The following is a 22262-nucleotide window of genomic DNA, read 5'->3' as shown; positions in this document are numbered from 1 at the left end:
AAGTTGATGGCTCAATTCTTTGGTTGAATACTTAAACTGTTTTATCATTTGGGATACAATACCTCGAGTTTCATGTTTCTTGTTTTTCTCTTAGTGGATTTTCTCCTTCGGAAAAATTCAGTGGAATTCATGGGTTACAATTCATGACTACTTACACAGCCCTCTACTAAGGGAGAAAAGGACACATTCTTATCTTCATGAATTTTTGTAGCCAAGAATGATGGTGAACTCATCCAGGTAAAACCCCTGTGCCAATTTGTCATTAATAGGTGTGGCATTCAGCCTAAAAGCAGGAAGTCTTAAAGGGCCAGGCTTCAGCTGCTGTGAATGCCACATTGTTTCCTCTTAGCGGAAACCCTCTACAAGACCCCCTCCCTCCTGTGTAAGAAAGAAACATCTAAAATAATGAAATATTTCCACAGATTGAAAAGCAGATAAAATAATATGACTTCATTTACTCATTACATGAACTTAACATGGAGCTGTGATGAAGAAAGCATAGACATGAATTTAATAAATGCTAAATATTTTTGCATAACTTATAACAAGTCATCAGGTAGGCACTCATGTCTCACTATGTATTTAATACATTGGAGAATAAGACTCTCACAGGTTTTGCTATGGAAACATTTGAGGGCATGTAGACTGTACAGTCCTGAGGATAGGATGATTTTGACAGTGAATAACAAGATGGAACTGTAATTTTTATTTTCAACTTAGGTCTTGTATGAATCTTGAGAATTAAGGGTGGGAGGATAATAAAATAAAAATCTGGTTTATCTATAGCTTTCGAGAAACGTATCTAATGCATTAAGGATGGTGACCTGTGGAGTGATTAGTCATTGGTCTCTTCTAAGTCTTTCCTTCCTAGATCGTAAAATGAAAAAATAAATATTTCCTCTTTCTTCTTTCTGTTGTCTTTCACCTCACACCTGCCAGAATGGCTACTGTCAATAAATCATCAAAGAGCAAGTGCTGGCAAGGATGTGGAGAAAAGGGAACCTTAGTGCACTGATGGTGGGAGTGAAAACTGGTGCACTATTGTGGAAACAGTATGGAGGTTCCTCAAAAAATTAAAAATTTGATCCAGCGATTCCACTTCTGGGAATATATCCTAAGAATCCTGAAACATCAACCAGAAAGATTATATGCATCCCTATGTTCATAGCAGTGTTGTTTACAATAGCCAAGATCTAAAAACAGCCCAAGTGCCCATCAGTAGATGAGTGGATAAATAAGCTGTGGTACATTTACACAATGGAATACTAGCAGTTGTGAAAAGGAAGGAACTCTTATGTTTTTCAACAGCATGGATGGACCTGAAGTGTTTTGTTTTTTTTAATCCTCACTCAAGGATATTTTTTTTCTACTTATTTTCAGATAGAGTGGGAAGGAGGGAGCGAGGCAGAGAAGGAGAGAGAGAGGAGGCAGGGGGAGGGAGAGAGAGAGAGAGAGAGAGAGAGAGAGAGAGAGAGAGAGAGATGGACTGGCTGCCTCCTGCAGGACCGTGACCAGGGCCGGGAACCTAACTGCAACCGAGGTACATGCCCTTGACTGGAATTGAACCCGTGACTCTTTGGTCCCTGGGCAACGCTCTAACCACTGAGCAAAACCAACCAGGGCTTGACCTAAAGGTTATTATGCTAAGTGAAATAAGCCAGTCAGAGAAAGATAAATACCTTATGATCTCAGTTATAGGCGAAATCTAATGAACAAAATAAACTGATGCACAAAATAGAACCAGAAACATGGATACACAGTACAAACTGAATGATATCAGAGGGGAGGTGGGTGGGAAGATGAGATGAAAGAAGGTGACGAGACTAGCCAAAAATATATATGCATAGCCCATGGACACAGACAAGTGTGTGGTGAGGGCCAGAGGGAGGGGAGGGTGGGGTCTGGGTGGAGGTACTCAGAGGGGTGGGGGATATCTGTAATAATGTCAACAATAAAAATAAAATATAATTGAACAAACAAAGGAAACAGGGGAGGGGGGAGAGAGAGAGAGAGAAGAGAGAGAGAGAGAGAGAGATGTGAGAGAGAAACATGGAGACTTACATAGATTTCCCACTTCTATTTTATATACAAATGATAGCTGACTTGTCCCCTCTCCACTTCCTGATTTCAGGTTCTTGGTGTAGATAGAAAAGGAGAGAAGAAAAAAATGAGCAAAGGTGTGTGCAGGCGGAAAAATGGCAGTACACTCAGTTCCTTTTTACCCTATTTCTTTTCCGCCTCTTTGAATAGTTACCTGCCCTTTTCCCACACTACCTCCTCATTTCCTAGGCAAATAAATCTAAACCATGCTCAACTGCAATGCATTTTCTCACAAACTCAGGAGCCCAAGTTACTTTTACTGTCCTCACTCTCTGATAGAGACAGGGTATTAAATACACTCCATTTACAGGGTAGTCATTAACATCAAGTGTCAGGAGAAATAGGTCTTTTTGTAACTTTAACACTTTCCAACTTAAGGGAGCATTAGTCCGCAGTGATTTGAGGCTAGTGGCAATAAAAAATCTTGTTTTAATGCTGTGTCATTTCTCATATAGTTCTCATTGTAATTCCACTGAACTGTGAACATCAGATAATAACTATATAACGCAGTTTCATCCTAAGTGGATTTTGGTATTTTAAAATTAAATGTATTATTATTATTTTTATTTCTAAAATAATACTCAGTATTGGGCTCCTGGTAGCAGTTTAAAAAATAAAGAATATTGTAAAGCAGGAAAACAATAAACAGTGTTAAGCCCAGTTTTCAAAGACAACTAGTACTGCTGCAAAAATTTGAACATTATTTTATTCACATGTTATTGTGAACATGTTACTTTGTTCACATGTTAAACACATGTTATTTCAGTGTTTTGTACAGTTTTCTGGTATATAATTGTGGTCATACTATGGCTAAATTTCTTTTCCCTGTGATATTTAACACAAGGCATGTTATGGAGAAAACATAGATTTTGGAATTTGATAGACTTGATTTCAAATTTTATTAAGTATTTGTCTGGGGTCAGGGGAACCTTAATATTTCTGAGTTTGCATTTCCTAATCTGTTAACTGAGAACAAGAACAATGATCCATAGAGTTATTTTGAAAATTCAATGAGGGGGACATTTGAGATCTTGCTCCCCTGCATATGTTGTTAACTTGGCTCAAATAAACTCTTATAAATTTATTTTTAATTCACACACACACACACAAGAAAATTCAATGATGAAATATACAACATATATGATTATATATTTCATTGAAAGAATATACCATACAAACTAAGTAAAATTTATATTAGTTTTGCATGACTTAGTTTAGCTAACCCCTTTCTTTTGGGAGGCTGCTTAAGATACTAGATGTTTAAATTAATGCTCAACATCTTGAGAAAATTCTGCCACCAAGCTCTGAGCACCTAGCATAGACAATGAGCCTAAGAGGAAGAGAGTAAGAATACTGCAAGTGGGAGAAAAAATGTTTTGTTTGAATCAAGTAATAATAATGTCTGTTTTCCACCCTTTGTTCTATTTTTTCTTTAAGATTTTTTAAAATTGATTTTTTTTTGAGAGAGAGGAAGGGAGAGGGAGAGGGAGAGGGAGAGGGAGAGGGAGAGGGAGAGAGAGAGAGAGAGAGAGAGAGGGAGAGAGAGAGAGAGAGAGAGAGAGAGAAAGAACCATCACCCTTTCGAGACACAACCCAGGCATGTGCCCTGACCAGGAATCGAACCGGCAACCTTTCACTGCACGGGACAAGGACCAACAAACTGAGCCACACCAGCCAGGGTTCCACCCTTTGTTCTTTGCTAGTAGGTCCAGCAAGAAAAATTGCAGGTAGAACTCTACCTACAAATGTGTCTATTCTAGGTGGAAAGAGAAAACCGAAAATAAAACAGACTCTTCATCCATCCATGCTGTCAGGCACAGTCCATGGTGGGTGGTGCACAGACCAGTTGCGGGTGTGGTCCTGGTGAAAGGGCTTTCATTCTACCACAGAGCATAATGAGGTGGTAATGGAGTTGGTATCTTATGAGTGCCCCTCTAAAAACATCAGCTACACTGACTCCCATAGAAAAGCACAGAAAAGGTGGTGAATGCAGCGATATGACTCAGTCTGAGCTGGGGGCAGTAAACTGCATCAGTAATTGTGAAGAGAGGCACGAGATCTTGGTTGATAGTTGCTTTTCCTTACAGCTTATTTCTGAGGGCATGCCCAATTTAGCCAGTCCTCCATCTAACAGTGGCAGGATGCTCAGCTGTAGCATTTGTGTACAGGCTGCAGGTGCCTGGAGAGCACTGTGCCTGCACTGCACAGAAGTAGGTGGCTGAGTCTCCGGGCTGGGTGGTTGTGATATGCAGGGTGCTGAGACGTTCTTTCTTGTCTAATGTGCCTTTTATTCTTCCTAAGTCCATCCCAGCTGTAATTAGCCTAAACAGAAATGTGAGAGTTTTCTCTTCCTGTTTATACCAAAATAGGCCTTGAAAGCCGGTTGTTTCGTAACTGCAATTGAGAGTTGCACTGTCTCCCTCATGGACAGCCAGAGATGGGGGGCTCTGTATCACCTTGTCATCACTGTACACCCCTGTTTGGAAAAAAGCAACAAATAAAAGTTAGCCAGAGGGAGTGATGTTTGAAAAGTCTTCTCAGAGATCATAATTATTCTTCATTAAAGCCATAGGTGCTCCCAGATGAGCAAAAATGAGTTCCGTTTTTCTCTCTTAGCTTTCTGAGGATCAATTCTCAGTTTTCCTGGTTGTCTCTGACCCTTACAGTAGTGCTACTCACAGCTCAGTTGAAGCCATAAGATCGCCAGTGAAGCTTGTGGCCACTTCTCCATCCTTCAGTTCCAGGGTTTGTTTTCCTGGCCAAAACGTGATTTACTGCCCTGAGCTTTTCCTTTCCTCTTTTGAACCAACACTCTCTTCTTGCCTCAGCATGCACAAAAGGGAAATTGCAGTTTGGCTATTCAGCCAACCAGAAAAACAAGTATCATTGGGTGCTACCTCAAGCTCAAACCCCTCCCACTCAGTCACTCAGGGGAGTCATCTGAAACAGAGCACTGCCATCTTGTGAGCAGGTGCAGAAGAGCTGAAAATTTGGGCCACATGTTTATCCACAATGATAGATTCTCCCGAAATTGTCTCACCCTTGAAAGACAGACTACCCAAAGCTCCCTGTAGTTCTCACAGTGGTTCTATGGCTGGGCAGGGTGAAGGCAGACAGGAACAGTACACCAGGAAGTCGGTTAGCTGAAGTCAGAACCTGAAACTCTGTGAAGAGTTGGAGGAAAAGCTGGGGAGAGAGCAAAGGGCCTTTCCAAAAGCTCTTTTTTAAAAATTATTATTTATACCTCACCCCTGGATACTTTTCTGTTTATCATCAGGTAGAGTGGAAGGGAGAGAGATAGAGAGAGACAGAGAGAAACATCGATGTGATAGAGCCACATAGACTGATTGCCTCCCGCATGACCCGACCAGGGCTGGGGAAGAACCACAACCAAAGTATGTGCCCTTAACCAGAATCGAACCCGAGACTCATTGGTCTGTGGGCCAACACTCTAAGTGCTGAGCCAAACAAGACAGGGATCCAAAAGCTATTTTGAAGGTTCAATATTGACCTCATTATTTTGGAGCATATATTTAGAAAGAAGTATTTCTGATAAACAGTGAGGTGCCTGTTAATTTACAGGGTATATTTGAGTGAAATGCAGATGTTGAAGAGTTTTCTTCCCTGTTTCATCATGAGTTGGTCAAAATAAAAAGCAAGACATCACCCCAATTACCTATTTCTAAATCCACTGAAATCCCCTCCTGCTAAATAAATCTGATTTTTGCTTTCCATCTAGGGATCCATTGCTTATTCCAGTCACCCATTCTGTAGACTTCCATTTTCTTTAAATTCTTGCCCTAAATTTATGCTCTTTCCAGACTGCGACAATTCCACTTGGGAACACATTTTTGTGCTATACATTACTAAGGTGTACTCATTCACATGTTTTCGGGTAAGTATTCCTACCTTAAATTGTGATGTGAGTTTCTCTTCTTTTTAAGCTAAAGGAAATTGAATTCTACTTTGTCTTTGTAAATAATGTTTTTCTGATTATAAAAGAAATACATGGACATTGCAGAACATTTGGAAAATACAGAGAGGCACCAAGAAGCAAATACAAATCACTCACAATCCTAACCCCTTTCATTGACATGCCACCATCCAGAACTCTTTTCTCTTTTCATTAATAAAATATGTCATGTATTTGTTCAACAATGAAGTTTGTTTCTTTTTCTCATCCTCTAGGAAATGCTTTTTCTAAAACATTGTAAACTTTCAGCAGTGGTGAGGAGGATGGGTCATGATACTTTTAATGTACTCAATTCAGGTGTCAACCTGCCTGCCCTTCTAGGTGTATAGTTGGTAGAGAAACTCCTACTCATCCTAAGTGTCCAAGACACCATCAGCCCTCGAATTTCCTGAAGATGCCGCAAGGTGATATATTGAAGCTGGGCTGAGGGTTGAAAAGTCTCTTGCTGCAAGGTGGTAACTTGCTTGAAGTCTGGAAATTTATCTGGAACAGGCTTCATGGGCCATCAAGTTTCTGGGGACTCACCTGGAGATAGGGCTACAGGGTTGTGAAGGCCATGATCTAACCTGGCCCTTGGGCACTTAAACTGTGTCCTTGGCAGCTACCCCCTCCTAGCACTTGCCCATTCTTAATCCAGTTCTTGCATCAGGGGCCATGGCTTTGTGTGTTTGCCTCTTTTCTGATACCTCAGCATCCCTTAAAAGTCCCTTCACATCAAAAGTCTCATGATCTTCTTTTTTATCTATTTGTTTCTCCTAGAAGGTCCTCTGTGCTCAATTCAAACAGGAACTATTGCTTTAGGAAAAAAAAAAAATAAATGAAGTCTCTTTTCTTCAGTTCTGGTGATGATGAGATATTTACCATCCCCTATAGGACAAGTTTGCCTCCTGCCATGTCCCCTCACATACTGTGCTGAATGAGAGCAAAAAGAGATAAAGCACCTAGGTGTTCAGATCAAGGGAAAATGGGTGCTCATATTTAGTTGTACATTTTAAAGTAATTTTCATTTTTAAAGAAAATAAAATGTTATTTAATATTTCATTGTTCTGTGACTTTTTCCCCCACTTGAACAGTCTATCATAAATGTGTCTTTCACATCATTACATGTAGATCTACCTCATTTTTCTTTAATGACTGGATAGTGTTCTGTAGTATAGATATACAATTGTTTAATCACTTACTGATTGTTTAATACACACTTTCTAGTTTCTCTGCTCAGTGTCATGTTTATTGTGACGTTTTAGTTTATAATTTTTATTAGATTTAGAAATCTTTCTTCTATTTTTTGGTGTGTGTGAATGTTGACTGTGAGGTCAGGAATCTTAGCACAACATCACTATTTCATCTGAGGTTCTATTAATTCTGATATCTCTCTGGATACTTAGCTAGATGGGCTGTATAATTAATTTCCATTCTTTAGCCAGCTGCATCCTATATATTCCTAAATTTCAGGCTTCATTACAATAAACAATTCTAATATAACATAGCAGAGTAAGTTCATAACAGCCCCTAAAAAACTCTAATTTATATTCAATCTAATACTTGCATTGGAATGTTTACCAGGAGGATGATTGCAATCACGCTAACTCAGTTGTCATGCAAAGGGAATGAAGAAATGAACTCTACTCACCTGCTTTTAATCCATTACTTCTGAATGAATGACTAGCTTTTTAGCTAGTAAAATCTATTGAAATGTATTTTTCCATTTGTGACTTGCCTTTTCATTGCCTTTAAATATATATTTTGATTAAGCTTCTTGCTTAATTTTCTGTATTTTTTGTTTGCCTACTTCAATGTTTTATCTATCTATCATCTATCTATCTATCTATCTATCTATCTATCTATCTATCTATCTCACTCCTACATTATTTTCTGAAATCTTAGAATTTTTTTTTTATCCTCACCCGAGGACTTTTTTAAATTTTTTGTTCAGATAGAGCGGGAGGGAGAGAGAGAGAGATGGAAACATCGACATGAAATGTACACATTGAGTGGATGCCACCCATAGGACCCAACCAGGGTCCGGGACAAACTGCAACCGAGGTACATGCCCATAGCGGGAACCTAACCCTGGTCTCTCTAGACCGTAGGCCGACACTCTAATCGCTGAGCCAAACTGGCCAGGGGTTAGAATTTCGTTTTTATATTTATATACAATACATCTCAAATGAAATGTTATGACATGAGGTAGTCATAGGCTATTTAATTTAACTAGCTCTGTTTATTGAAAAAGCTTTCTTTTTCTCTCTTTGTTTTTTGGTAGTTCCACTTTTCTCTTTAACTCTCAATTATATGGATCTATTTCTGGTCTCTCTATAATGTTCATTGTTCAACTTGTCTAGTCTTTAAGCAATATATGTTATACATTGCTGTATCCTCCATCTGTTGTTAACTTGTAAAATGTTTAAAATGTATCAAATACTTATTTTTTCATATATTGAAATGATCACATAGTTTTCCTTTATTACATAAGTTGAATAACTTTAAAATTGCTTGATTTGTATATTATTTTATATGCTCGTATTTTACTTTAGATCTTTGATACCTGTATTCAATGGAAATCAGCCTATAATTTGTATGTGTGTGTGCGTGTGGTGTGCATGTGTATCCCTTTGTGTAGGTTTTGATGTTGGTAATACTAACGTTTTGAAAAGAGCTTGATATTTTCAGCTTTTTCTATGTTCTAAAACATTTCAAAAAATATAGAAATCATCTGTTCCTCATAAATCTTATAAATTCCAGCCAAAAATCCCTCCAATCTTGGTGTCATTTTGGACAAGTTTATTTTATGTTATTGGCCTATTTATTTTGTCTATTTCTTCTTTAGAAGAGTTCAACAATTAACATCTTCCTAGAAAAGTAATCACTTGTAAAAGAAAGCGGCGGGCAGGACTGGAGGTTAGGGTGAGTGTGTGAGAGAGTGAATTAGTGTGTGTGAGAGAGAGTGAGTGGACGTGAAGGTGGACGACCAAACTTGTGCAGTGCAGAGACGCAGAGCAGAAGGTTCCTGTGCTGTGGACAGGAGCAGCCAGCTACTATAGTAAGTGGCTCTTCAGGGCACTTCTTTCTGCACTTCAGGAAGGTCCCACCATTTTGGAAGATCCCTGGAATTCCCTGGGATGAAGTAGTGGGAGCAGCTAGGATTCAGCAACCTGAGCCCACCAGTGCACCTGACACCATTGGACAGGTGGACACCCTGTGTTAACACAGACCAGTGCACAGTAGTGGAGCTGCCAAGGTGCCAGTTGTGGGAGATGGCCAGGAGCCATCCCCCACAGTAGCAGCCCCATCAGAGTTAAGATATGTCCCCGCAACAGAGGCTTGGGAGTGGACATTCATCCCCAGGCAACAGAAGCACAGATCCGCAACTGAGATGCGTCCCCAGAATACTACAGCAAAGGCTGAGCAGAAGTTGAGCCCCATGGGGCAGCAGCACTCCCCAGCCACCAGCGGCGAGCCCTGGGGCTCCATAGAAGCCTGTGTGACCCAGCAGCCCATAAGCGCTGTGAGAAGCTGGAGCTGGAAAGGGACCGGTGCCATCCAGTTGCCCGTAGGAACTGCAGGGAGTGCAGGCACCAGAGAGGCCTGTGCGACCCAGCTATGCACAAGTAAGGCATAGAGCCGGATCTCCAAAGGGAATGTGTGGTCCATCTGCCCATGAAACCTGAGGGGTACTGGGGCACCAGAGAGGCCTGTGTGACCCAGATACCCACAAGATAGGTGTAGAGTCAGTTCTCTAAAGGGACTCTGCTATCCAGCTGCCCATGTTAAGGAAGGGAGCGCGGCTCCAACAGGCCTGAGCTATACAGCTACTGGTGGCACCAGCAAACAGCTGGGAACACAGCTCCAGAGGGGCCCATGTGATGCAGCAGCAGCACCTACCAAGACATACCAATACCAGCCCCCAGTAGTCAATCCTCCAGGATCCACAGCAGGCAAGAGGCGACATGCAACAAAACAGTCTGGGAGGCACAGTAGCCTTATTTGATATATGGTGTGCTGCATACACGTCCAAACATCCCTCACCGAGTCTAAAGCTACCAGATTGCTAAAATGGGGAGACAAAAACAACACCCAAAGGAAAGAAAAAGAGGAATCACCAGAAAAGGAACTACAGGAAATAGAAGACAGCAACTTGTCAGATAAAGAATTCAAAGCAACGATTTTATGGGTGCTCACACTATTTGTTGAGAACTACAAGCAACTTACAAAGAATTATGAAGAGCTCACTGGGAACTACTTCAGCTTAATAAAAGAGGTAGAAGCTATGCATAAAAGTCAAGAGGAAATAAAGAATGATATAGCTATTATAAAAAATGCATTTGAAGGGTTTAATAGAAGATTAGAAGAAGCTGAAGACCAAATCACCGATTGAGAAGACAAGGTAGAGAAAAACACTGTAATAGAGCAGCAAATGGAAAAAAAAAATTTTTTAAAGCAGGAGAGTTTAAGGGAGCTGTGGGACAAAACAAAACTTAACAACATCCGCATTATACAGATATCAGAAGGAGAAGAATCAGAGAAAGGAATAGAGAACCTGTTTGAAGAAATAATGACAGAACACTTTCCTAAATTGGTGAAGGAAAAAGTCACACAAATCCAGGGAATACAGAGAGTCCCAAGCAAGATGAAGCCCAGAAGACCCACAGCTAGACACATCATAATAAAAATGTCAAATATTAAAGACAAAGAAAGAATCTTAAAGGAAGCAAGAGAGAGACAGAAAGTTACCTACAAGGGAGCTCCCATTAGACTGTCAGCTAATTGCTCAATAGAAATGATGCAGGCCTGAAGGAAGTGGCATGAAGTGTACAAAGTAATGCAAGGCAAGAGTCTGAATCCAAGACTACTCTATCCAGCAAGGCTATCATTCAATACTGAAGGAGAAATAAAGAGCTTCATGGATAAAAAGAAGCTAAAGAAATTTACCACTACCAAACCAGCACTGCAAGAAATGCTGAAGAGACTGTTGTAAGAGAAAAAGAAAGAGAAAAGAGATAGAGAGAGAGAAAGAGAGAGAGAGAGAGAGAGAGAGAGAGAAAGAAGAAGAAGATAGGCAGAAAATTAAAATGGCAACTAATAACTATTTATCAATATTTACCTTAAATGGAAATGTCTTAAATGCTCCAATTAAAGACATAGGGTAGCTGATTGGATAAGAAAACATGACCCATATATATGCTTTCTGCAAGAGACCCACCTCACAACAAAAGACTCACACAGTATAAAAGTGAAAGGATGGAAAAATTTTTTCCAAGCAAATGGAAAATAATAAAAGGCTAGTGTAGCAATACTCATACCTGACAAGATAGACTTCAAAACAAGGGCCATAATAAAAGACAGAAAAGGTCACTACATAATATTAAAAGGAGCATTCCAACAAGAGGATATAACCCTGGTAAACATACTCACCAAATACGGGAGCACCAAAATATATATTAAAAACTCCTGGAGGACTTCAAGGGAGAGATCAATAGCCACACGATCATAGTTGGTGACTTTAATACGCCACTGACACCACTGGATAGATCTTCTAGACAAAAAATTAACAAGGACATAGAGTCCTTGAAAGACAAACTAGATCAGTTGGACTTCATTGATATTTACAGAACATTTCACCCCAGAGCTGCAGAATATACATTTTTTTCAAGTGCACATGGGTCATTCTCAAAGGCAGACCACATGTTAGGACACAAAGCAAGTCTCTACAAATTCAAGAAAATTGAAATCATATCAAGCATCTTCTCATATCACAGTGGCATGACAATAGAAATCTACAATAAAAACACACAAAAACATTCAAACACTTGGAGGCCAAATAGCATGTTATTAAACAACATATGGGTTACTAAAGAGATCAAGGAAGAAATTAAAAACTTTTTGGAAACCAATGAATACAAACACAACACAAAATCTATGGGACACAGTAAAAGCAGTCCTGAGAGAGACGTTCATAGCACTACAGGCCTACCTCAAGTAACAAGAACAATTCCTAATTGACTTTCTAACCCTAGAAGTGAAAGACTAGAAAGTAAACAAAAAGGAAAACCCAAACTCAGACATAGTAGGAGGAAGGAAAGAATAATGGTCAGAGCAGAAATAAACAACATAGAGACTGAAAAAAAAAATTCAAGTGATCAATGAAACAGAAAGCTAGTTCTTTGTAAAGATAAACAAGACTGATGGACCTTTAGCCAGTCTCACCAAGAAACAAAAAGAAAGAAAGCAAATACACAAAATCAGAAATGAAGGAGGAGAATTAACAACAGACACCACAGAAACACAAAAGATCATTGTAACATACTATGAACAATTATATACTAACAAATTGGAAAATTTAGGAGAAATGGACAAATTTCTAGAAACACACAGCCTCCCAAAACTGAACCAGAAATAGATAGAAAAGTTAAAGAGATCAATCACAACAGACGAAATTGAAGATGTAATCAAGAAATTCACAGCAAACAAAAGCTCAGGCCCAGATAGCTTCATGGGGGAGTTTTACCAAGCATTCAAAGAAGATCTAATACCCATTCTCCTCAAATTATTTCAAAAAATTGAAGAAGACAGAACACTTCCAAACTCATTTTATGAGGCCAGCATAATCCTAATTCCAAAACCAGATAAAGACACTACAAAGAAAGAAAACTACAGGCCAGTATCCCTGATAAATACAGATGCCAAATTTCTTAACAAAATATTATCAAATCAAATCCAGCAATACATCAAATAAATTATTTATCATGACCAATTGGGTTTCAGCCAGGCATGCAAGGATGGTACAAAATTCGCAAATCAATAAATGTGATACACCACAGAAACAAAATAAAAGATAAAAACCATATGATCGTATCAATAGATGCTGAAAAATCATTTGACAAAATCCAGGACCCATTTTTGATCAAAACACTCAGCAATGTGGGAATAGAAGGATCACATCTCACCATAATAAAGACCATATATGAAAAATCTACAGCGAACATCATACTCAATGGGCAAAAACTAAAAGCATTCCCCTTAAGAACGAGACCAAGACAGGGATGCCCACTTTCACCCCTCTTGTTTAACATAGTACTGGAAGTCTTACCCACAGCAATTAGGCATGAAGAATAAATAAAGGGGATCCAAATTGAAAGAGAGAAAGTGAAACTGTCATTATTTGCAGATGACATGATATTGTAAATAGAAAACCCTAAAGACTCCATAAAAAATCTACTAGACTTAATAAGTGAATTAGGCAAAGTTGAAGGATACAAAATTAACGTCAAGAAATCAACAGCATTCTTATACACCAATGATGAAATCACAGAAAGAGAAACTAAAAAGACAATCCCATTTAACATCACAGTAAAAAATTAAGATACCTGAAAATAAACTTAACCGAAGAAGTAAAGGACCTCTTCACAGAAAACTACAGGTCTTTGAAAAAAGAAATATAGGAAGATATAACAAAATGGAAACATATACCTTGTTCATGCAATGGAATAATTAACATCATTAAAATGTTCATACTACCCAAAGCAATCTATAGATTCAGTGCAATCCCCATCAAAATACCAACGACATACTTCACAGAACTAGAACAAACATTCCAAAAGTTTATATGGAACCAAAAAAGACCCCAAATAGCCACAGCAATCTTGAAAAAGAAGAACAAAGTAGACGGGATCACATTACCAGATTTCAGGTTATGCTACTAAGCTACTGTAATTTAAACAGCCTGGTTCTGGCTCATGAACAGGTATATAGATCAATGGAATAGAATAGAGAACCCAGAAATGGACCCGAGACAATATGCTCAATTAATATTTGACAAAGGTGACAAGAGCATACAGTGGAGTCAAGACAGTCTCTTCAATAAATGGTGTTGGGAAAATTGGACAGCTACTTGCAAAAAAATGAATCTAGAACACCAACTTACACCATACACAAGAATAAACTCGAAATGGATAAAAGACTGAACTGTAACTCGTGAATCCATAATAATTCTAGAAGAAAATGTAGGCAACAAAATCTCAGACATCACACGCACCAGAATTTTCAGATACAACCCCTAAGGCAAGAGAAACAATGAAAAAAATGAACACAAGGGACTACATCAAACTAAAAAGCTTCTGCACAGCAAAAGAAACAACCATCAAAACTAAAAGGGATCCCACTATATGGGCATCATAATCACCAATGATGCATCAAAGGAAGGGTTAATTTTGAAAATATATAGAGTACTCATACAACTCATCAAAAGGAAGATAATGAACCCAATTAAAAAACGGGCAGAGGACCTAAATAGACACCTCTTAAAAAGAACATACGAATGGCCAAGAGACATATGAAAAAATGCTCAATGTCACTAACATCAGAGCGATGCAAATGAAAACAACTATGAGGTATCACCTCACACCTGCCAGAATGCCTGCCATCAACAAATCATCCAACAACAAGTGCTGGCGAGAGTGTGGAGAAAAGGGGACTCTAGTACACTACTGATGGGAATGCAGACTGATACAGCCACTATGGAAAACAATATGGTGTATCCTCCAAAAATAAAAAATTGAACTGCCATATGGTCCAGTGATCCCACTTCTAGGAATATTTCCTAAGAAGCCTGAAATACCAGTCTGAAAGAATATATGTACTCCATGTTCATAGCAGCATTATTTCCAATTAGTAAGATTTGGAAATAGCCCAAGTGTCCATCAATAGATGAGGAGATAAAAAAACTGTGATACATATACACAATGGAATACTATGCAGCCATAAAAAAGAAAGATCTCTTTATCTTTGAGATGACATAGAGGGACCTGGAGAGTATTATGCTAAGCAAAATAAGCCAGGCAGAGAAAAACAAATATCACATGATCTCACTTCTTTGTGGAATATAATGAACAAAACAAGCTGAGGAACTAAATAGACCCAAAGACATGGAAGTGGGGTCCAGACTGACAAACCTCAGAAGAGGTGGATGTTAGGGGAGGGAAGAGATAAACCACAGAACGTTACGCATGTATGTGTAAACAAGGACATAGACAATAATGCTGAGGGGGAAGGTGGGATTGGGAGGAGGGAGTCAATGGGGGGAAAAAGGAGAAATATTTGTAACAAAAATAAATAATAAAAATAAAAAAACTGCTTTCCTGAAGCATACTTGACATATAATAAACTGTGTATATTTCAAATGTACAATTTGATAATTTTTGACATGGGCATACAAATGTGAATCCAGTATCACAATCAAGATATTGAGCATATGCACCACCTACCAAGTGCCATCGTGGCCCTACTCCTGTGCTCCTTTTTCATCCCCTCTGCAACCCTTCTTACCACATCCCAACCCCACACAGCAGCAGGCTCTCACCAGTCTTTCCTTCTCTTACTGTAGATTAGTTTGCATTTTCTGGAGTTTTATGTAACATAAATTACAGATTACATACTCTGTCTTGTCTGGTTTCTTTCATCATATTTATTTGGAGATTCATCCATGTTGTTGCATTTATCAGTATTTCATTCCTTTGCATTGCTGCCTAGGATTCCATTGTATAGCTATACCACCATTTATTCATTGACCTGCTCTTGGAATTTTTTTCCCCAATTAATATTTTCCAAACTATTATGGACACTCATTTATAAGGATTTGTATGAACATACATTTTTATTTCTTTGAGGTTAATACCTAGGAGTGGAATTGCTGGGTTTTATGATAAGTGCATCCTTAATTTTTAAGAAACAATAAAACTGTTTTCTGAGTGATTGTACCCTTTACTTTCCCAATAGCAGTGTATGAGAATTCCAGTGACTCCAAACCCTTGCCAATACTTGGTGTGGTAAGGCATTTTATTTTAGCCTTCCTGGCAGATATGTACATGCCTTGTTGCATATCCCTTATGACTAGTGACACTGAGTATTTTTTTCATGGGCTTATTTACCATATGTATGTTTCCTTTGTTGAAGTGTTTTTTCAAAACTTTGGCCCATTAAAAACAAATTAGGTGTTTACCCTATTATTAAATTGTGAGTTTTTAAATATATTCCAGATACAAGTCTTTTGTTAAATACATGGTTTGCAAACATTTTCTTCCAGTTTCTGTCTTCTGTTTCTATTTTCCTAACAGTGACATTTAAAAAAGAAATATTTTTAATATTATGAAGTCAACTGCATTGATTTAAAAAAAAATCACTTTACTGAAGTAAATTGACATACAAAAAGCTGTGTATATTTAATGTGTACAACTTGATGAGAGTTTGGAGAAAGAATACACTTGTGAAACCATCACCACAATCAATGCTGTAAACATATTCATCACCTCCAGAAGTTTTTTCCCACTCTCTTTATGTCTAAAGTTTTATTTATTTATTTTTGTGACAAAAAACAACATAAATCCACTCTCTTAGCAACTTATACAATATTGTTAACTATTGTACTATTTCTACAGTAGATCTCTAAGATTTATTCATCTTGCAGAGCTGAAACTTTGTACCCTTTGACTAATACCTCCCCATTACCTCCACCCCCAACCCTCAGTAATTACCATTTTATCCTCTGCCTCTATGAGTTTGGCTATTTCAGATTTCTAATAAAAGGAATCATGTAGAATTTGTTCTTCTGTGTCTGGCTTACTTAGCATATTTTCCTCCAGATTCATTCATGTTGTAACAGACGGTAAGATGACCATCTTTTTAAAGGTATTTTGGTATCTTTCAGGGTAGAAGTCTTGCATATTTTTTGTCAGATTTTCCCCTAATAATCTTAATTGTTGATGTTATTATAGACTGTACGTGGATATATATAATATATGTGTTATAATATAATATATAACATAATACATATTATGTTATATATTATTATATATTATAATATATAATATACATTATATGATATAATAAATATAATTATAGATATATATGGTATATATAATATATTATAGATATTATAGATATATAACAATTTTAATTTTGATGGTTTATTGTTAATGTATGGGCACTGTGTATTTTTGTATTCTTAGTCTGTATCTTACACATTTGTCTAACTAATTAGTTATAATAGCTTTTTGAAATTGTAGAGTTTTATAAAATTTGCTATATAGTTTCTTTTCTTTTCAAATATGCTTGCCTTTTCTTTCTTCCTGTTTTCCTTTGTGCCTCATGGGCTGCACAGATCTTTCTTGTGCTCTTTTCTCTCTTTCTTCTACTTGATTATGGACTTCTGGCCTGGACTGTGAAACAAGTAATTTCTGTTTTGTAAGTCACCTCGTTTGTGGAGCTTCGTTCCAGCAACCCTAGCCATCCACCAACCCTGGCTCTGAGTCTTTGCCATCTAAGATAGGACCCACCTGCTTCCAGCCAGGCTGTCCATCCATATCTCAGTGTCCATGGTGGTCTTCACTCTAAGTGACACATCTGTTTTGTTTCCATTAATCTTTTGCCTTAACGGAAGCTGCTCAGCAAAATGTTCCCCTCAGAAGGTGAAATAATTTCATTGTCAGAAATAAAGAATTACTTTGATGGGTTATGAGTAGATTGGACACAACTGAGGAAAAATCTCTGAGCTGGAGGATATAGCAATAGAATCCTTAGAAAATGAAAAGCAGAGGGAACAAAGACTGAAAGGGGGACCAGAATATTTAATAACTGTGTGACAAGTACAAAGATAGGACCCACCTGCTTCCAGCCATTAATCCTTTGCCTTGACTGGAAGCTGCTCAGAAAAATGTTCCTCTCAGAAGGTAAAATAATGTCATTTTCACATAAACTCAGATGGAGAAAATCCATTGCTGGAAGAAGCCTCATACGACATACTGAAGGAAGTTCTTCAGGATGGAAGGAAATGGTATCAGATGATAATCTGAATGCACATAAAGAAATACAGCACAGGTAAAAGTAATTATACAGGTAAATATAATAGAAAGTATAAATACAATTTTCTTTTATTCTCTTCATTGAGGTAGATTTACCAAGTTGGAATAGGAAGGCTTACATCTGACAATATAGAAATAAAATCATCCCTGATAACAGCTGAATAAACAAGTTTAAAAGATACAACATATTTGGGGAAAGTAAGTATAACATATATAATAGGCAAAGTAGTATTCATATTATTAAAATATTTTTATAAATAAACAAGAAATAGACTATTAAAGTGACAACACAAGGCACAAGTTGTTCAAATGCCCACATATTCAGGAAAATGCAAATGAAATATTGACAAAAACTTTTCGAGTTGTTAAAATATAGAAAAGATTGATAATGGTGTTAACCAAGATGCAGCAAATAGGTTTCCCATACCCTGATGTTGGCAGTATAGATAAATAGTGCCATTTGGGGAAACAATTTTTCAATATCTACAAAAATATAAAATAGGCATATCTTTTGACCCAGTAATTTTACTTCTGAGAATAAGAATAAGAAATATATATTCTGTATGATTCAGGTTATGATAACTAAATATTTAAAAAATTTAAATATTGCTAATAAGTGAGAAAGTTAAATTATATAAGCATACTATAAAGTTCACATATGTGTTTATGTATGAGCATATATCAAAATATGTTTTAAGTAAAAACAATTTCCAAATAAACATACAAATATGATCCAATTTATGTATGAACATTTGATAGATATTTATAAGAGAATCTTTGTAATAGAAAAAATCTATAATTCTCAGGACACTCCCAACTGTCCCAATGAGTCATTACAGGTTGAAGAGAAAATGGAATGGAGATGGGCTTAGGTTTTGCTCTACAAAACTTTTGGGGAAAGTAAGTATATTATTTAGTTTCTTACTTTCTTATATTACAAATGTATGTAATATGTTGAGTTTTACAATGAGAAGAGATATCTGTTGTATTTTTTGTGTAATATTAGAAATGTTGTAACATAAATTTTAAAATTAAATTAATATCCACATATTTGCCCTTTAAAAATATTCCTCCACCAAATCATCTATATCTAAGTGTGTCTACTACAGATAAACAATGAAGAAATTCCAAATTTTTCTCAAGGACAAATAACTCAGTTTCTGAAATTCATTTCAATTTTTGAGAAGTTGGAACAACTAATATGATGCAATACCCAGACCATGGGCACTTCCCTGGGTCCAATGGAAGAAAGTCTTTAGGACAACCTAAAAGATTGATCTCACCTATTTTTTTTAACCTCATCTGAGGATATTTTTGCATTTATCTTCAGATAGAGCGGGAGGGGGAGAGGGAGGAAGAGAGAAAGAGAAACATTGATGTGAGAGAGACTGGCTGCTACTCACATGGCGCAAACCAGGGCCAGGGAAAAAACTGCAACAGAGGTACATGCTCTTAGCAGGAACCAAACCCAGGTCTCTCAGGTCCACAGGCCGACACTCTCACCCCTGAGCCAAATTGGCCAAGGCTCTTACCTGTTTTAGTGAGCTCTACATAGAAAGCAACATTTGATAAAACAAAATAATGGCAAATTCTCCTGCCCAGCTGGTGTGGCTCAGCATGGACCCTGGTCCCATGGATAGAGCATGATCCCATGGACTGAGAGGTTCAATTCCCGGTCAGGGCACATGCCCAGGTTGCAGGCTCGATCCCTAGTAGGGGTATGCAAGAGGCAGCCATTCAATGTTCCTCTCTCACATTGGTGTTTCTATCTCTCCAAAAAAAAAAAAAATCAATAAAAACATATTTTTAAAAATTTCTAATTTCCTTCCCCTTTCATTGCAGGTTCACTATTGATTCTTAGATTTCTTGCAAGCTTCTTTGCCCTTTCAATAATATAAGTGCTTCTTCCTCGTCTTCTTGGCTTCTTTTCATTCTTTCTTGGGCAGTGAGTTCTTGAGATGCTGCTGCTGCTTCCCTTCCCGCCAGCAGGATATTGCACAGGTGCTGACACATCTGTCCCACTGTGTCACTCACGATGCAGTAGTACACAGCGGAGTCTTTCACGGTAACCTGGGGCAGGATCAAGGTACTGGACTTTCTGTCTGTTGTGATGATCAGAGAGGCCATTTCTTTGGTCACATTGTCTTTTAGACCATGAATCACATACTCTGGACCCTGGTGGGGAAGCTGTCGATACCAATATATGTACTCACTTCCACTGATTGTGGAGTGGTTACAGGGCAGGTGCACAGCTTCTTCTTCAGCACTCTCCATTGCATCTGGCTGAGTGGATTTAGCATCACCCATAATACCTAAGGGGTTGAGAAACAATAGATTAGCTCTGGATTGTCAAATTTCGGTGCGTCTAAGGTCAGGTTCATGAGCACTCCTGAACTCCCCTCTCTGGCCATGTCCTCTACATGTGCATTTTCATGTTTGTTGCACAGGACAAGAGAAATATTACTGGTATCTGTTGTTGAGCTATCCAGAGCCACATGCCAAAGATCAATGGTTGTATTCCATAAATTTTGGGGTCAATGCACCCAAAGCTCCTTACAGCTTCCGAGCTGTGAGACTCAGGGGATCTTCTATAGTAGTGGGTATGAAAACCTTCTCACAGTGATGCCCAGATTTTCTAGAGAAACACACAGAGACATGGAAACAAACAGATGCATTTCCACCTAGCATTTGGTAAAGTACAGTGGGAGAAGTAGAAGCAGCAGATTCCTGACCTTTGACTTTAGCTGTGAAAGCTATCCTTTCTCAGACCCAGATCACTTACCCAAAGTTAGGAGAATAGTAATTCTTGTCACTGATCTCATAGTTCAAGTGAAAACTGGGGTTTCAGGCCTCAGAGCTCAGAACCTGTGTGCTGCTAGGTTTGGGGAGGTCCCAACAACCACACAGCAGCCACTAGCACAGTCTCAACCAGGAAGCTTTCAGTTGGGCGTTTCCCAGGCAAGAGTCAGTGAAAGACAGAGCAGTCTCTTGGTGGGGTTTACTTTTATCCCCAGTATTAAACATAATTTAGAAAGAGGATAAGAATGTTTTCCCAATGTCTAGTCCTAATTCAGAGAGTTTATACTGAAATCATTTCCAAAGTTCAAACTCAAAACAGTTTATGCCCTAGTGAAATGAATAAGTAGCATCAAGTACATGGAGATTAATAATCCTTCATTTTTGGTACATGGCAAAACACACCACTGAGTTGGTATAAAATATCCTTTAATCTTAGTTACCTATGTTGAGCCTTGGGCTGTAAAGGGAGAAGAGAATTCTTATCCATATTCCCAGCCAGAGCAAGTAAATCTCAGGAACAATAATACATAATTTAACTTCCAAAGTTAGAAACATCTTTCTGGTCAAAACAAACAAAAATACCATAAGCTCAGTTAAAAATCAAATGACACTGTAGAAGAAGATATTTGCAACATATATGACACAAGTAACCTCACAGCTGTATAATACTGCTGTGCTCAGTCTGACAGGGTAAGAAACAGAGCCCAGTCTAACAGCCAGGTTGTCTGGTGCTCAGGTCTCCCACATTGGCTCCTGGGGCGATGTCTGAAACATCTTCCTGATGGACATTGTTGGATGCCTCTGGTCTTGATACAGGAACCAATGACTTGAATGGTATTTACTTCTACTCCACTTAAACCCTCTTTAACAGACATATTCTTACCTGCATGCCCATGCCTAGGGGTGGCCGGCATTGAAGACACTAAGGAGAAAAGCAGCGAAGGAAGAGATGGGAAGAGAAGATTTAGAAAGAGAAATGAAATGAAGACTTTTGACAAGGGAGGTGGAAATAAATATAAGGAAATTCCTCTGGTTATTCTCAAAGGTGGTTATTATTAACAAAATGGGATAGAATAGAATTAAAATTATTCATCCTTCTCTGCTACAGTAACTAAATGTCTTTATTTCACTATAGGGACAAATAGTTGGCCATTTGAAATCAAACTATTAATCACTTCTCTCTTCTCTTCACACTAAGGGTGGGCTCTTTGGTCTGCGTTTGGGAAGGGCTCATTCCTGTCCTGAGGCTTGCAGACCCTCAGGGTGAGATCCTGAGGTACAAGGAAACAAAGGAGAGGAAATATGTTCTTTCACAACTCCCTGCTAACCTCTAACTCACCCTGGAAGGCTCTTCATTCAGTTTGCTGCTGTAACAGCCCCCTCTTGTGGCTGTACATATGAACTCCTTTGCTTAGAACTGGCAACCAAGTCAGTCAGCAATCTTTCTTTCAAGGTTTGCATTTTCTATCTAAGAATAGGCATCTCACATGCGCCACCTCCCTCTAGTGGCAAGGCTCAGTGAAGAGCTTCCTAACACA

At 38.2% G+C, this 22262-nt stretch overlaps 2 gene segments (V, D, J or C); both read right to left on the bottom strand.

The window, feature by feature from the left end:
* Positions 1-4101: 4101 nt before the first annotated feature.
* On the bottom strand, positions 4102-4920 carry LOC118629918. The segment is given in 2 exon segments: positions 4102-4576; positions 4780-4920. Coding segments are annotated over 2 exon segments (417 nt in total).
* Positions 4921-19782: 14862 nt separating this feature from the next.
* LOC118616250 lies at positions 19783-20921 on the bottom strand. The segment is given in 2 exon segments: positions 19783-20237; positions 20708-20921. Coding segments are annotated over 2 exon segments (495 nt in total).
* Positions 20922-22262: the final 1341 nt, after the last annotated feature.

Source organism: Molossus molossus, unplaced genomic scaffold (genome assembly GCF_014108415.1).
Source record: "Molossus molossus isolate mMolMol1 unplaced genomic scaffold, mMolMol1.p scaffold_m16_p_1, whole genome shotgun sequence".
NCBI classification, from domain to species: Eukaryota; Metazoa; Chordata; class Mammalia; order Chiroptera; family Molossidae; genus Molossus; species Molossus molossus.
The sequence above is the reverse complement of the archived record's forward strand: the minus strand, read 5'-3'. Positions and strand labels throughout refer to the sequence as shown.